A 15,656-nucleotide genomic window follows, 5' to 3' on the forward strand; every position below is an offset into this window, starting at 1 on the left:
GGTTGAATTGCCTCTCTAATGAGAATCATTCTCAAAGGTTGGCTTTCTGGTTTGTTTTAAAAGGCAAGAGAATACCAGTTGGTCTGGAAACAAAAGCTTCCATTGGTAAAGATTCTAAAGAGCCAGAGACTAAGAGCCTGTTCTTCTGGTGACTCACTGAATCCCGCCTTGCTGATGGAGGCACAGACAGATCCAGGTCCAGCCTTTTTGAAGTCAGCCCTCCCAGAAGCCCCCAGCCTGATGATGTCTAATGGTAGCTGTGGCATTTTGCCTTTCTGTAGAATCTACTAAATCCTTGGCCCCTCACCTGAAACCCTCCTCATACCCCAAACACTGAGAGTGACAGATGGGGAACGGAAGCCTGCCAGGAATGATTTCAGGCCTGTCAATCACGGGACTGTGTTGCAAGTTTCTCAGAGTATCCAAGAAAGTAACAAAGTATAGCAAGCCCCAGGTCCATGGTTGAGTCTCTTTCCCATAGGAAGGAGGGATCCTGCTAGAATGTTTTCTGTACTATGTGGCTCCTTACCTTTGTGTGTATTCTGCAGAATATAATGGCCGACAGCCCTCTCTCTGTGAAGCAGCCAACGGATACAGTAATGCTGGGGAATGCAAGGCAGAGCACCATGGGCACCATGGCAGACACTATTGCATCACTACAGCCTTTGGGATCCAGCCTTCTAACCAAGCGTCCTGCCAGGGAACACAGGAAAATGTTCTTTCCTAACAGCTATGATGGGATGGTTGTGGTGGGGTAGATGGGGATGAGAGCGGGCAAGTGCTACCCAGAGGGGACAGCTCTGACGCATCTTCATCTCTGCATCTCCATCTCCGCATCCTCTCCATCCACCTGCCCCTTTTGCTGCTCAGATACTCTGCTGTCTTGGTGCTGCGGTTTGAACCATGCCACTGCCTGTCTTCCTATCTGTCTGTCTTGTCCATGGAGTTAATAACTCTTCTAATAAATTGCTTAGCCCTAGTAATCCGTGTCCACTCTGGAACCACCCCGCGGATCTAAAACCTGCAGGAAAACTCACACAGGGACTATGGGGCTGCGGGAAACACCAGAAGATCAAGTACGGTGACTTGTGCGTAGGGGGCGAGCACCGCGAACCGACGCGTTTGTTTGTTTCCTAACAACACCGTGCTGGAGAAATGCACAGTGGTTAAGAGTGCACACTCCTGCTGCGGAGGACAGGAGCTCCGTTTCCGCGTAGGGCAGCTCACAACCGCCCGTACCTCAGGCTGCAGGGTGATCTGCCGCCTTTGGCTCCCTGGCACCTGCATTGTAGCGTAGGAACTCACATAGACACATGGATTAAAGACTCAGAGAGGCCGTTTACTCGGAGGGCGTGTGACGCACCGGCGGGGCTGAGCCCGGGGCCCGCGGCGGCGGAAGGAAGGAAGCGCGAGCGCAGGCCGGGCTCGGCGGAGGCTGTGCGCCCGGGGGAGGAGCCTGAGCGGCCGGGCGGCGGGCGCAGCGGCCCAGCCATGTCCGCCGAGGAGATGGTGCAGATCCGCCTGGAAGACCGCTGCTACCCGGTGAGCAAGAGCAAACTGATCGAACAGAGCGACTACTTCCGCGCGCTCTACCGCTCCGGCATGCGCGAGGCCGTGCGGCCCGAGGTGGGCCCGGAGGTGCAGCAGCTGCGCGGCCTGAGCGCTCCGGGCCTGCGGCTGGTGCTGGACTTCATCAACGCGGGCGGCGCGCGCGAGGGCTGGGGCCTGAGCGAGGACGAGCTGGCCGAGGCTAGTGTGCTGTCCGAGATGGTGGAGGCCGCGTCCTTTCTGCAGGTCACGGCGCTGCTGCGCTTGCTGCTGTCGCACGTGCGTCTGGGCAACTGCCTGGAGCTGTACCGCCTGGCGCAGGTGTACGGGCTGCCCGACCTGCAGGACGCCTGCCTGCGCTTCATGGTGCTGCGCTTCCACCAGGTGCTGTGTCAGCCGCAATTCCCGCTACTGCTGTCGCCGCCGCAGGCCCCCGGGGACTGTAGCCTGAAGCAGAGGCTGAGGGAGGCCCGCATGCGCGGGACCCCGGTCCTGGTGGCCCTGGGGGACTTCCTCGGGGGACCCCTGGCCCCGCACCCATATCAAGGGGAACCCCCGTCCATGCTTAGGTACGAGGAGACCACGGAGCGCTGGTTCCCCCTGGCCAACAACCTGCCTCCCGACCTGGTGAACGTCAGGGGCTATGGCTCAGCCATCTTGGACAACTACCTCTTCATCGTGGGTGGTTACAGGATCACCAGCCAGGAGATCTCAGCGGCACACTCCTACAATCCCATCACCAACGAGTGGCTGCAGGTGGCCTCCATGAACCAGAAGCGGTAAGTGCAAAGGGGGGTCTGCGCCCTTCATTCATTGCCCTGGTGTTTGCTGGCCAGAGGCGATGGCATCTTGTTTAGTGCTGCTGGCCTGTCGCCTCTGGCGGAGTTCCCAGGGAGCCCAGGGCTTGCTAGGAAGAAGACAAGTACTGTGTCAGCTAGCCTAGTGGTCTTCTTTCAGGTGCAGGCCCTAGGTAAGAATGGTTTCTCTGCCTCAGACTGGCTTGCAGAGAAGGCTATTGGGAAAGATAACGTTGTTTTTCCTTCGCTTTTCTTTAACTTGTTTGACCCGAAGAGACACTAGCAGTAACTGGTAACTCTAGCTTCGGAAAGTTTGGTTGTTGCTGACAGTGACTTTGGATCCTTCTCACTTGGGTAGGAGAGAGTGCATCCACGCCCCCTACGATGGTGTAAGGGATTTGCCATAGAGGATTCTCTTTTCTTTTCATCCTCACTTTTGTTTCTTATTTCCTTCTAAGACAGCAATCATCCTTGACCCAAAACTTGAGCCTGGAGCAATCAGCTACAGAATGGGCGCGCCCTCGTCTCTCCAAGTCTGTTGTCTATCTGGGATGCCTCAGACACCGCAGTCTGGATGCCTGAGTCCCTTGTGGGTAGCTGTAGCGTGTACATATAAGCCCTACATATACATATACACCTATGCATATTTACATTAGCGCATATATATATATATATATATATATACCCTCCTGCATATGTTCAGGTGGTTTTCCTTTATCTTGGTATGTTCCTCAGGCTGGTCTTGAACTCCTAGGCATGAGGGTCTGCCATCCTCTGCCTTCCAGCCTTCAGAGAGCTGGGATTAAAGGTGGACAGTACAGTATTGGCTTTCTACAATAAATAATCTGTAACTTATAACTTCAAATGTAAGGCATCTACCATGTCAGTGGTTGAAGGAATGACAAAAACCAACTTGTACTGTTCAATTTCCCCCTCTTATGGCTTGAAGATGCGTTCCTTTCCACTTCACTCATCTTTCCCATCTTTCAAAGTAAGGAAAAGAGACAGGTGAAGAGAATAAAAGCATTATAAAGAAGCAAATAAAGGAAGAGTTGGGGAATGAAGACAGCAGGAAGAGGAAGGGAGTAAAGGCCGCAGGCCCAAGTGGCCTGGGGGACAAGTCAGGGCTTGTAGAGAGGGTTTGTTGCCCCAGCTGCTTGGAAGGCTGAAGCAGGCAGATTCCAAGTTAAAATTCTTCCTGGCCTTCAGAGTGAATTCCAGGCCAGCCTGGATAATGTAGCAAAACCAGAAAGAGTAGGGGAAAGGTGTCTTAGTGGGAGAGTGCTAGCCTAGAATTTTGAGGCCTCAGATTCAATACCAGTGTCCCAGCAGTAGAAAGAGTAGCCAAGGACAGGATGGGTGCTCTCTCTCTCTCTCTCTCTCCCTCTCTCTCTCTTCCTTCCTTCCTTTTCTTTTCTTCCTTTCTTTTTTTTCTTTCTTCTCTTCTTCTTTTTTCTTTTTTTCAGGTATAGTTTCTCTGTATAGTCCTGATTGTCTTGGTTCTCATTCTGTAGACCAGGCTGGCCTTGAACTCAGAGATCGTCCTGCCTCTGCTTCCTGAGTGCTGGGATTAAAGTGTGCTACCACCTCCACCCAGCTGAGGATAGGCTTTTTTGTATCAGGCCACCTGATGTCATCTAAGACCCACTCTGGTCTGTTCTAGGTCCATTACAGGACAAAGGAACCTTTAGATCAGAGATTGTTTGTAGAAACATACCTTGTTCTGATGGCTCATTGCTGCTCTTGTATAAGACTAGTGTCCAGCGCTCAGCATCCATGTCTGACACTCCCTTATGGCCTTTACAGGCAACCACATGGATGTGCACACACACACAGACACACAAATAAACATAAAAATAAATCCTAAAAATCCTGGCAAGCTGAAGTGTGAGAAGCAGAGATGGATGCGCTACCCTCTTCCTTCCAGAGGCACTAACTGGGGGCAGGCTAGTTTTCATCCAGCCTCCTGCAGTATGATACTTCTATCATTGAGATGATACAGTAGCAATCCACTTGTAATCACTAGGCTGAGCCGGCTGAGGCAGGTGGAACTGTAGTCTAGCCTGAGCTAGAGACCTTTTCTGAAAACAAACAGAAACAAAATAATAAAGTTATTTTTTTAGTATCAAAAGTGTTATTTTAAAATAATTTTTTTTTTTTGGTTTTGTTTTTTTTTGTTTTTCGAGACAGGGTTTCTCTGTGTAGCCCTGGCTGTCCTGGAACTCACTTTGTAGACCAGGCTGGCCTCGAACTCAGAAATCCGCCTGCCTCTGCCTCCCGAGTGCTGGGATTAAAGGCGTGCGCCACCACGCCCGACCTAAAATAATTTTTTTAAGAGTGTTAATTGATTCAACAAAGGTGATCTTCAGAGAGGAGACGCTTCCAGGTTCTGTCTTACCTTTCCCTGTGTGTCTCCAGCTCTGACCACGTGGTCTCAGCATGTCGTCCATCTTCAGCTCCACAGTCCAGACCTCTCAGCAGTCTCTTTTTAGCTACAGATTCTTGGTCTGTTTTCCTCAGAGTGTTCTTTCTGTACTCTTTAAACACGGTCAAGTTGTTTTCCAGCTCCTGCCTCATGTGTCTACCTTAGAAACCGTGCGTAAAGTGAGTGTGTCTACCTAAATTACTCTGTGACAAGCATCTGACATAGTGGAGCAGAGTGGTTAACTCATGGCAGAGAAGAAAAATATTCCTCACGTCCACCTCCACCCAGAGGTCTGCTTCCTCCAGTGAGGCCCCACCAGCTGCTTTCCACATGATGTCATGTGATTCTCTCCATGGACTAGGGTCCTCGTGACTCAGCCCTCCCTAAATCTATGTGTGATCAATGCAGGGGACCAAGCTACCTGTATCTATAATGCATGTCACAGTTAGGTATTATAAATGCATCGATGCTTATAAAAATATAGGCGTGACTAGCCATTCTCAGTGGACAGCTGTGTGTATAGTTTCTCCAGTGGGTGGGCTGTATGTACATGTACTTTTACTCTAAATTTGTTATGGTACTTAATATTTCTTCTAATTAATGGTTATTGTATGTTAATATTTTGTATTCACAGATGTTTATTGATATATTTTTATTTTATAATAAATTTTATTTTAAACTAATAAATTATTTTATTAATTTTTTTGAGCTGGGTCTCATGAATTTTTTTGTATTTATAGATGTGTATTGATATAAATTGATATAAATTTTATTCTATTTTATAATAATGAATTTTATTTTATTTATTAAACTTTGTTTTAAACTAATAAATCATTTTATTAATCTTTTTGAGACAGGGTCTCATGTATCCCAGGCCTTGAACTTTCTGTATATCTGAGAATGACCTTGCATTTCTTATCCTCCTGCCTCCACCTCATGATTAGAGACATACACCAGCACATTGGCTTGTTGTTTGGAAAAAGGGTCTCACTCTTTAGCCCCAGGCGCCTTAGGACTAGAGGCAAGTCGCAAGTCCTCCTGCCTTTTTCAAGTGATGGGAGTAAAGGTGTGAGCTAGCTGCTTCTGTCTTGTTCATGTTTATGTAGCATTCCAGGCTGTGTTTGGTGGTATGCATTTGTCCCTATAAATAATGCTGTATTGGACATTCTGGTCTATGTGTATGACTGTCTTCGGCGCATATGAGTTGGTTCCAAGTTCTCTGAGTGACAGGGCAAGGTGTATGCACATTTTATATTTTGGCTGCTGCCTAGTTGCCCATGAAAGATTGGTAATTTTCTCATGAGCAGTGTTGGATTTTGCCAGTTCCCCTCTCCTGTCAAGATGAGATGCTCTCCCTACCCTACGTAGTGGGCAACTCTTCAGTGTAGTGTCCTTTCATCAGAACATCATTCTTTGAAAATGCTTATTGACTTCATTTTTGTATACAAATGATTTTTGAGTCAGGGTTTCTCTGTGTAGCCCTGGCCGTCCTGGAACTCTGTAGATCAGGCTGGCCTTGAACTCAGAGATCTGCCTGCCTCTGCCTCCAGAGTGCTGGATTAAAGGTGTGTCCCACTACCGCCCGACGACTATTGGCTTATCTTTTTAAAAAAGGTTTATTTATTTTTATTGTTGTGTTTTTGCCTGCATTTATGCGCACCTTGTGTGCAGTACCCACAGGTCCCAGAGGAGGGCACCAGATCCTTTGGAGCTGGAGTTACAGATGGTTGTGAGCCAGGGCCTGGGTGCCAGGACTCAAACCCAGGTATTCTGCAGCAGTAGGCATTGCTCTTAATTGTTGAGCCACATTTCCAGCCCCTGCTTATCATTTTCAAATTCATATTGGCAGTTTTATATGGCTAGAGATGTGAACTTCTGACTGTTAATACAATATTGAATAGGTTTGCCCACGCTTTTTTTTTTTTTTTTTTTTAAAGCGTGGTCAAAACTGGAGTCAGAATGGCAGGGCAGGTGATGCCAGTGTGTAGAGTGTGGGTAGAGAGTTGTGGGGACCAGGTGTCATGTCAGCATGGGACTCCTCACCCTGGACCACACTGGTTATGAGGAGTTGGAGTGGCTGGACATGAGGTATCCTAGTTTTTAAATGTTGTCAATTTATTCTGACTTTATCTGGACCTCATCTAGATGAGGATGTGGACAAACTCATCTGTCTTACAATTCTGCCCTCTTACGTTTAGATATGAATCTTTGAAATTTCTTTTTTTTTTTTTTTTTTTTTTTTTTTGGTTTTTCGAGACAGAGTTTCTCTGTGTAGCCCCGGCTGTCCTGGAACTCACTTTGTAGACCAGGCTGACCTCGAACTCAGAAATCCACCTGCCTCTGCCTCCCGAGTGCTGGGATTAAATTTCTTTTTAAAGTATAATGTAAAGTCATAGGTTTGGAAATGACCACATAGGTTGGTAAGATGGATCTTAGCCGGTTATAGGCACTCGCTGCCAAGCCTGGTGAACTGAATTTAAGTCCTAGGACCAACATGGTAGAAGGAGAGAACTGATGCCTGCAAGTTGTCCTTTGACCTTGACCTTTCATGTGTGCTGTGACCTGTGAATATGTTCATGCACGTAAATTAGTGTCATTTTAGAAAAGAAAATATGGTTCAAATACCAGCATTATTATTTTTTTTTTTGAGGTGCTTTTTCAGGTGTACAACATGGTTCATTGTCTGAACACAGATTTGACTCTTGACACGTGAAAGCTTGTATGACCACACAATTCCCTTCTCTCCCCACCTTAACTAGGGACGGCTTGCAGGAACTAGTCACTGACTGCAGATATCCTTTGTAAATTTTTTTTTTTTTTAATTTCAGAGCTTGTCTCTAGGGTCTTCCTTAACCCCCAGGCCTCTGCTCTGAGGTGAAGCCCGGTGGGTCCTGTTTGTGTGAGAATGTAGCAAGGCGGGAGAGGCCTCACCAACAACCATCTGCTGGCAGAGGAACCTGAAGTGGGAACACTTTGAGAGGCTGCGGAGCCCACACAGCTAGGCACTAGGGGAGGAGGGAAAACGACAGGCCTGTTTTAACCTCCACAGCCGGATTCTGACCAACAGTTGAAATTGCTTTTGCTTTTTGCTTTTTGACTTTCCCACAGGTGGTTGTAAGAGCCACAATGAGTGTTTCTGTTTTCTAGCTTCTCCCATCTCCAACCTCGTCCCCAGCAGAGGTCACTACAGCTGAGGAAGGGGAAGGAAGGACAGAAGAACTGGATGGCCTGGATGGCCTGAGGCAGGGAGGGGGGATGGGGCTGGGGAGGGGAAACTTCGGGTTTCACAGTAACAGAATTGTCTGTAGCAAGCCACTGTTGCATTTTCTGTTTCTGGAACCTCAGGTGTTGTGGTTACTTTGTTATTATTCTCCAGCATCTCTGTGAGGTTGGTCTCATTACTGCCCCTATCTCCCCAGTGAGTTTAGTCATTTTTACACAAAGGGCCAATCTCAGCTCTGGTGTCACCCTCCTCACTGTGATTTACATAGCTGTTAGTCTGTGGACAGGTATTTAGAAAGGTCACATCATTTAGTTTTTGATTTGTGAGACAGGGTTTCTCTGTGTAGCTCTGACTGTCCTGAAACTCATTCTGTAGTCCAGGCTGTCCTCAAACTCACAGAGATCCGGCTGCCTCTGCATCCCGAGTGGTGGGATCAAAGGCATGTGTCACCATTGCTCAGTGATCAGATCACTTAGTTTTAAGTGTGTGTTTGTGTCAGGGGCTTCTGTCTAGTTTGGCCTGGCCTCTCTGAACTCTAAGATCCTCCTGTCTCAGCCCTCCCATCACCTCCTGCCTCTGCTTTGGGTATTGAACCCAGGGCCTCCGGCTGAGCCCATGTTCTATAGCTATCAGGCTTTGTATTTCTTCTCAAGGGAAATGGAAATTTAATTGCAGCCATGCCTGATTTGTGTCACTTGCTTTTTACTTACTGCGGAGTGAATCATGTACAGCTATAAAATGAAGGCTTATTTGGTATTACGGTTGCCTTTCTTCCTCAACATAGTGTGTCCAGGGTCAATATGAAAGAAGAAAAGATAATTGTGAAGTCATTGATGGCTCAGATGCACACTCACTGCTCCAGCCGATGAGTGTAAGCTGCTGTAAGAAGTTGGAAGTGAACTGTCAGGGAATTATAGACGAGAGCACAGACTGAAGAATTCTGGAGGCCGTTTGTGCTGTGGTGAGAAGCCAGTCCTCCTGGAGCTAAGAAAGTGGGGCTCAGGGCTGAAGAGAGGGCTCAGGGACTTCTGCTGAGCCTGACAACCTGAGTCCAGCCCTGGGACTCATGTGACTGAAGGACAGAAGTGTCCTCTGACTTCTATCTGTACACTGTAGCATGTACACCCCTGCATGCCAATGCACAGACATACACATATACACACAGAGAGACGCAATAAATTAATGTCATAAAGTTTAAAAGAAAGAGGGACTGGAGAGGTGGTTCAGTGGTAAAGGGTATGTGCTGCTGTTGCAGAGGACCTGAGTCAGTTCCTAGCATTCACTCGGGTGGTTCATAGTCAAGTGGACGCCTGCACACATCTGCATGCACCCCTATATGTATGTAGTTAAAGAAATGAAATCTTAAAAACAATACCAAGGCTCCTTCTCCCCCTAGGGCAGACTGTGTGCTTAACTCTATTTGAGAGGTAGAGAAATGGGCACAAATCTACTGAGCTTCAGTCAGTGTCCCAGGTCACCCAGCTGTTCAACAGTGGAGTTTAGATTTCTCTGTACAAGCCTGGAGTTAGAGCCCTCAGTGATGTGCCTCTAAATTTAGCAATCGGTTTGTTTTCAGGTGGCTAGCCCATCTGCAAGCAAACCCAACATTAATAAACGTTTCTCTTGATGAGAGCTTGCGCTTACTGGGCTTGGAGGGATGGAATTGTTTACTTAGCTGCCTGTCCTGAGTTTCAGAAAAAGGCCTCTTACCTTTTTGCCTAAGAGCATGCAGGATGAATTGCACACGCCGTTTTGATACTGCAGAATTTACTCTGTGCCCACCGGTGGGGAGTGAAACCACCCTGAGCTGGTTAAGATCTAGAGTTGTTTACGAACATTATTTCCTCTGGTTCACCGGATCTGCACACACAGAGAGGGCATGATGGTTGGGTGTTAAGGACCGTGGTTGGCAGTGAGGAGAGTAAGCAGCATGAACCGGGGACCGCCCAGGTGCTGCCACCAGGGTGAGATCTGTCTGCATGGCTGGATGGATTTAATGGCCTTGAGGCTCAGGGTGGAGAACGCTGGGTTCACCCTCACATTTGGAAAACGAAACGGAACAGTTCATACCTGTAAAGAGCCATACCTTCTTGGTGTTCTTCCTCCACTGCGCCTGAGACTCCTTCTCCCACCTACACAGCTTCTGCTGTGGCTTTGCCTCTGTTAGCTGCTTCCACGCTTGTCTTCTGCAACGTAATTCTTCCTGGAGCAATCCTTCATTTCACAAGGCAGAAAGATTTGGGCAGAAAACATTCTTGCTTGTGTGTTTAGCCACTGAGTGAGATTCCCCTGCGTTAGAGATGAGGACCTGAAGTGGACCGGCTGTCCTGCTTGTTGTGAGGAGCTGAGGCTGAGCCAGCTGATGGGTGCATGGAGTTTGTGCTGTAGGAGGGGAGGGTTGTGAACGTGCCCTGTTGTGTGTCTCTGTAGAGGAGTGGGGACACCCTTAAAACAACCAACTTACTTAGCTAGTATCTGAAGCTGATGGCAACACATTTATCCATAATTAGTTCAGCTTAGCCATCCCCATTTATATGTGGCAACTGAGTATATAAACTGCCTTCTGATGAACTGTATCCTTTATACCTGTGTCTGTACCAGGAGCCTCCTTTCTGAGGAAAAATGGCCTACCCATTCTGTGAGGAGAAAGCCAAGGGATGAGTCCGTACTCTCTCTCCTCCAGAGACTTTATTTTAAAGGTATTTAAATGCACATCTGTATGATGGTATGGCGCAGGTATGCCAGTGCCTGAGGATGCCAGAAGAGGGAATCAGATTCCCTGGAGCTGGAGTTACAGGAGATTGGAAGCTGCTGTGTATGTGCTGGGAACTGAACTTGGGTCCTATGCAAAAGCAGCCAGTGGTCTTAACCAACCAGCCCTGCTTTCTTTCCTGCTCATACCCCTGGAAGGTGTAGTGATCTTTTAGCATTGGTGGGTTGCGATCTGGACTGTCCCTGTCCCCAGGCACAAGTCTTAAGTCTTGGGAACTTCCTCAGCTGGTGAGGGTGTTCAGGAAGGTTATGGATCATTTAGAGCATGGGTCTCTTGTCAAGGGGTGATGTAGTCACAAAGGGTGGGACTTGAAGGCCACACCTGGCCGCTTCCTAGTTCCTTCTGTCTCTGTGCCTCCCGTTCCACCATGGTGTGACAGACTCCAGCCCCTGCCACCAAGAACTGCTCTTCAAGTGCTCCCTGTCACGATAGGCTGAAATCCTTTGAAGCTGTGTGCCAGACGTCCTTCTGTGAGTTGTTTCTGTTGGATATGGGGTCCACAGTGACGTGAACCTAGTGACTATGGCTGGAGATTGGTTCCAGGTCTGAACTTAAAATGTCATGGGCTGCACATCACTTCAGCATCCTGCTGCATTTTAATGCATCTCGAACTGCATGTAACAGAACAGAACGCATGTGCTCTTTATGTAGTTATTGCAGCCTCGTCTAAGGGGGATGGATGTCTGCACATGTCCGAGACAGATGCACTATGTCATTTACATTTGGGTCTGAAGCTTCAGGGGGATGCAGGCATGGCATCTACAGATGCGGAAGACTGAGTTCAGTGTAGAGCAGGTATCCTGATCCTGGCCTCAGGCCCAAAAGCAAGATTGGTCCTTGTCACCAAGAGCCGCCTGTTTGGAGTTGCTTGTATCTGTGGATTCCCATTCCTGCCCTGCAGAGTGTGGAGTTCTGGGTACCAGAGTAACATCTGAGAAGTCACCTCTGCAGTCACCAGGCAGAATGGCTCTGACTGGAAAACTTCACGACACCTTCTGCCAGAGAGCGTCTTCCCATGTCACGGTCAGAACTGACATGTCTGTGGTCTGCGTCTTCCTTTCAGATCTAACTTCAAACTTGTGGCTGTCAATTCGAAGCTTTACGCCATCGGTGGGCAGGCCGTTTCTAACGTGGAGTGCTACAATCCCGAGCAAGATTCGTGGAATTTTGTGGCTCCCCTGCCAAACCCTCTGGCTGAGTTCTCTGCCTGCGAGTGCAAGGGGAAGATTTATGTCATTGGTGGATATACCACCCGAGGTGAGTGAGTGGCAGTCAACTGCTTTTGCATAAGCTGCAGCAACCTGGCTGGGTCAGGACTGGCTAGAAGAAGCTATGTATCTGAGTGAGATTTTATGCATCAGATGCTATATACTAGCCTTTTCTTAAAGATGTGAGCCCCGAGGCAGGATGGGTTAGGCAGGAAGGACCTTTGATGACCTTATTTGAGCATGGACATTGTTCACATGGAAGAGGGAATTATGGAAGATTATGAATGTTCTTTGTGCTTCTAGAAACCCAGCCTTATGGTCAGTACCTGGAACCTGCCCATATTGGAGGTTTGGGTCACAGCTTGGGAAAAAAGGGTAAACTGAGTTCTCTTCTCTCCCCAAGAGTTAAACCCACCCACCAGTACCAAGCCAGAGCTAAGTCTGGCTTTTGCTTTGCTAGGTAGATACCCAGAAGGCCGGTTCTGGGGGCCAGTTTCTATGTCCCATGGAGGTGATAGGGTGTGAGCACAAAAGAACTTTTTAGACCAGATGGTAACACCTGTGCAGCATGTTCTACTCTCTGCATGTGCACATTTGTGTGGTGGACATTTTTTATAGGAGTAGTGTGGAAAAGAGACAGTCCCCAGGTTCAGTGCTGCTGTGTGTAGCAGAGAGATCCCAGGCGTCAGGATAGAGAACATCATAGCTGCGTGAGGGGGTGTTTCTGGGTGCAGGGAAGAGCCCTGTCCTTTGTCTTTGCCTCCCTTGAGGAGGCTGCCACCACGTGGTCTCTCAGCTAAGGGCGTTTACATCTGTGTTTGGTGCATCTGGTGTGCAGAGCCCATAGCTGAAGGAGAGGAATAACAGGACTCTTGGGGTTGTTTGCATGTTTGGCTGCAGGGGCAGACAGAGCTCGCTAGCCCCGCTGATCACTGCGTGAGGCAGACTCTGGGTCTGCAAGTGAACACAGGCAACTGTGTAAATGTCAGACACCAATAGAGTATTCAGATAGGTGGCCCATAACTGGGTGTGACTGTGCACTCATGTGATGCTAGCACTGGGGAGGTACAGGAAGCGGGACCGATACTTTAAGGCCAGCCTGGGAGATGGTAGAGCAAGAGGAAGAGAGAGAAAGCTCTCACAGCAGGGCATCCCCAAAGGCTCTAGTCTTCCTCACCTCTTCACCCTCTTTCTGGTGGCTTCCTCATGCATGTCTGCTGTCTTCATGCGGCTTCTCCTGTAAGTCTCTATCTCTAGTCCGGATGCTGGCAGTTGGGTTTGCGATCCAGATCCATTTCTGTTTAGCGTGTTTACGTATACAGCCACAGATCTGTTTTCAAACGAGGTCTCTCTGGTGAGAGCTGAGGTTGTGGATTGGACCTGCTTTGGGAGTGGGGTGGTAGGGCTCTACTCTCTGCAGCTGGCCTATGTAATTGTGCCTCTGAGAAGAGGCAGCAGCGAGGGAGGAGTGTGATGGAAGCCGTGGACTGTTTTCTTCCTCAAATGCTGTCGCTTCCCAGTGGCCCCCACTAGGAATCAAGATAATTTGTCTTTGCTAGTGCTTTGCACCATTTGCACTGGGGCTCAGTACAGCACCGATTAAGTTCACAGGTCTACACAGCCATGCACGGCAGCTGACACTCCTGAGTCCTACATCCTTGCTTCTGTTTTTCTAGTAACTAGCTAGATTGTTTACCTAAGGACATTTCTTCTTTCTTTCAGGCAACGTGCTTTGTGTTTTGAAGCCAGGTCTTACCCTAGTGCAGTCTATGCTACTCTGTAGCTCAGTCCCCTTGTCTGAGCCTCCAGGAGCTAGGATTCTATGCATGAGCCACCACCGTGTCTCAGTGAGCTATTCAGAATACACTCTGGCTGACATGACACACGCTTGTGCCCCGGCTTCTCTTCCACGCAGGAGCTGCTGCTGGGAGCACTGTTCTTCTGGTAGATTTCCTGGCTCTTCCATGACCTTGGCTCAGCGAATGGGTTGTAGATTTGACCTGGAAAACCCTTCTTGTGTGTTTGGAGCTTCATGGCCACCACTAGCGTGCCTTCTTCACTTGGGCCACCCAGGATGATGTCCATCCTGGATTCTCCATGCCAGAGACCATTCTGTGCGGTCAGAGGTGGACTGGATGGGTGTTTGTGCTCTAAGCTGAGAGGGCTGGGCACTGGCTGTCCTTTCTAACCCACCTCTAGTCTGGATTTTCCAGCACTTCCTGATAGTTCCTGTAGTTCCCATTATAAACAGCTCTTCCCAATTGTTTGGGGAAAACAAACAGACAAAAACAAAAAACAAACAGAAGAAGGAGGAGGAGGAGGAAGAGGAGGAGGGAGAGGAGGAAGAGGAGGAGGGAGAGGAGGAAGAGGAAGAGGAAGAGGAGGAGGAGGAGGAAGGGGGAGGAAGAGGAGGAGGAAGAAGGGGGGAGGAGAAGCAGCAGCAGCAGCAGCAGCAGCCAGGACTTGAGTTGGATTCCCATCCTGTTGACTTCTTAGATGAGATTTTTTTAAAATTCAGTAAATAATGGTTCATGACTTTTTGTTGTTTTGTTTTGGTTATGACGACACAGGGTCTCTCTATTATGTAGCCCTGACTGCCTTGGAACTTGCTGTATAGCCCAACTCATAAAGACTCGCCTGCCTCTGGATTAAAGGCATGCGTCACCACACCCATGACTTTTATAATAGATTTTGGTTATTTTAGTTCTTTGCCAGGCAGTAGAGAGATGGAGACACCAGGTGTGGTTGCCCATCCCTGTATTCTTATCACATGGAAGGCTAAGGCAGGATTGCTGCAACTTTGAGGCCATCCTGGGCAACATAGTGAGTTCCAGGTTAGCTGAATGCAGGCTAGAGAATGAGATATCCCAAAATTAAAAAACAAACAACAAAACAACAGACAGAAATCCAGTAGGAAATCTTAGCAACCCTAAAGGGCAGAGGAATCTGTTTTAAATGTGAAGACCCAAAGATTGTCTCACCAAGTCAGGCTGCCTGAGCCAGGGCTCAGTGAAGAGGGGGAGCCAGTTTGTAGCAGAAGACCCAAGAAGGCCTACAGGATGTTGGTATGAGGGGAAGAGCTTGCTGGTGACTCAGCCAGGTGTCCTGGGTAGATTAACCAACCCCTCCTTGTCTATCTTCTAGAGTGACCTTATTATTTAATCTCTAAGCAGACCTTTGAGATGAGCAGAAAGGCAGTTCCCTAGGGCTGGAAAGCTTGTGGGCACAGGGACCAGCATACACTAAGGACCTGCTTTCCTTTCTCTGCTAGCTTGGACTCAGATTTGGCTCTGGGGCTTGTCTTTCTTTCTGTACCTCCCCTTCTTAGACGAGGTCTTACTTTGTAACCAAGGCTGGCCTTGAGTTTGCAATCCTCCTTCCTCAGCCTCTGAGGGCTATGATTACAGATGCTTACCACCATGCCAGGTCTGACAGTACAGCCCTTTATGTGTAGCAATAGGTGGGGTGGATGGCATGCCACCTGCTGTGCAAGGGTCAGTGACTATGATTTACTATTGCTTTGAGAGGGTCCATTGCTGTGGGAGGTGCTGTTGCTGTTTTGAGTCCATTGCCGTGGGAGGGTCTGCTGCTATGGGCTGGTCTGTTGCTATGGGCTGGTCTGCTGCTATGGGCTGGTCTGTTGCTATGGGCTGGTCTGTTGCTATGGGCTGGTCTGCTGCTA

At 48.6% G+C, this 15,656-nt stretch overlaps 1 protein-coding gene across 1 annotated transcript in view; it reads left to right on the forward strand.

Annotated features, from left to right (window-relative positions):
* Positions 1 to 1,041: 1,041 nt before the first annotated feature.
* Klhl42 (kelch like family member 42) overlaps positions 1,042 to 15,656 on the forward strand; it is a 21,625-nt gene continuing 7,010 nt past the window's right edge. Inside the window, exons 1-2 of the mRNA XM_021165174.1 lie at positions 1,042 to 2,327; positions 11,830 to 12,023. Coding sequence (XP_021020833.1) covers positions 1,492 to 2,327; positions 11,830 to 12,023 — 1,030 coding nt within the window. The 5' untranslated portion in view covers positions 1,042 to 1,491. The remainder of the gene's footprint in view (positions 2,328 to 11,829; positions 12,024 to 15,656) is intronic.

Source organism: Mus caroli, chromosome 6, assembly GCF_900094665.2.
Source record: "Mus caroli chromosome 6, CAROLI_EIJ_v1.1, whole genome shotgun sequence".
NCBI lineage: Eukaryota > Metazoa > Chordata > Mammalia > Rodentia > Muridae > Mus > Mus caroli.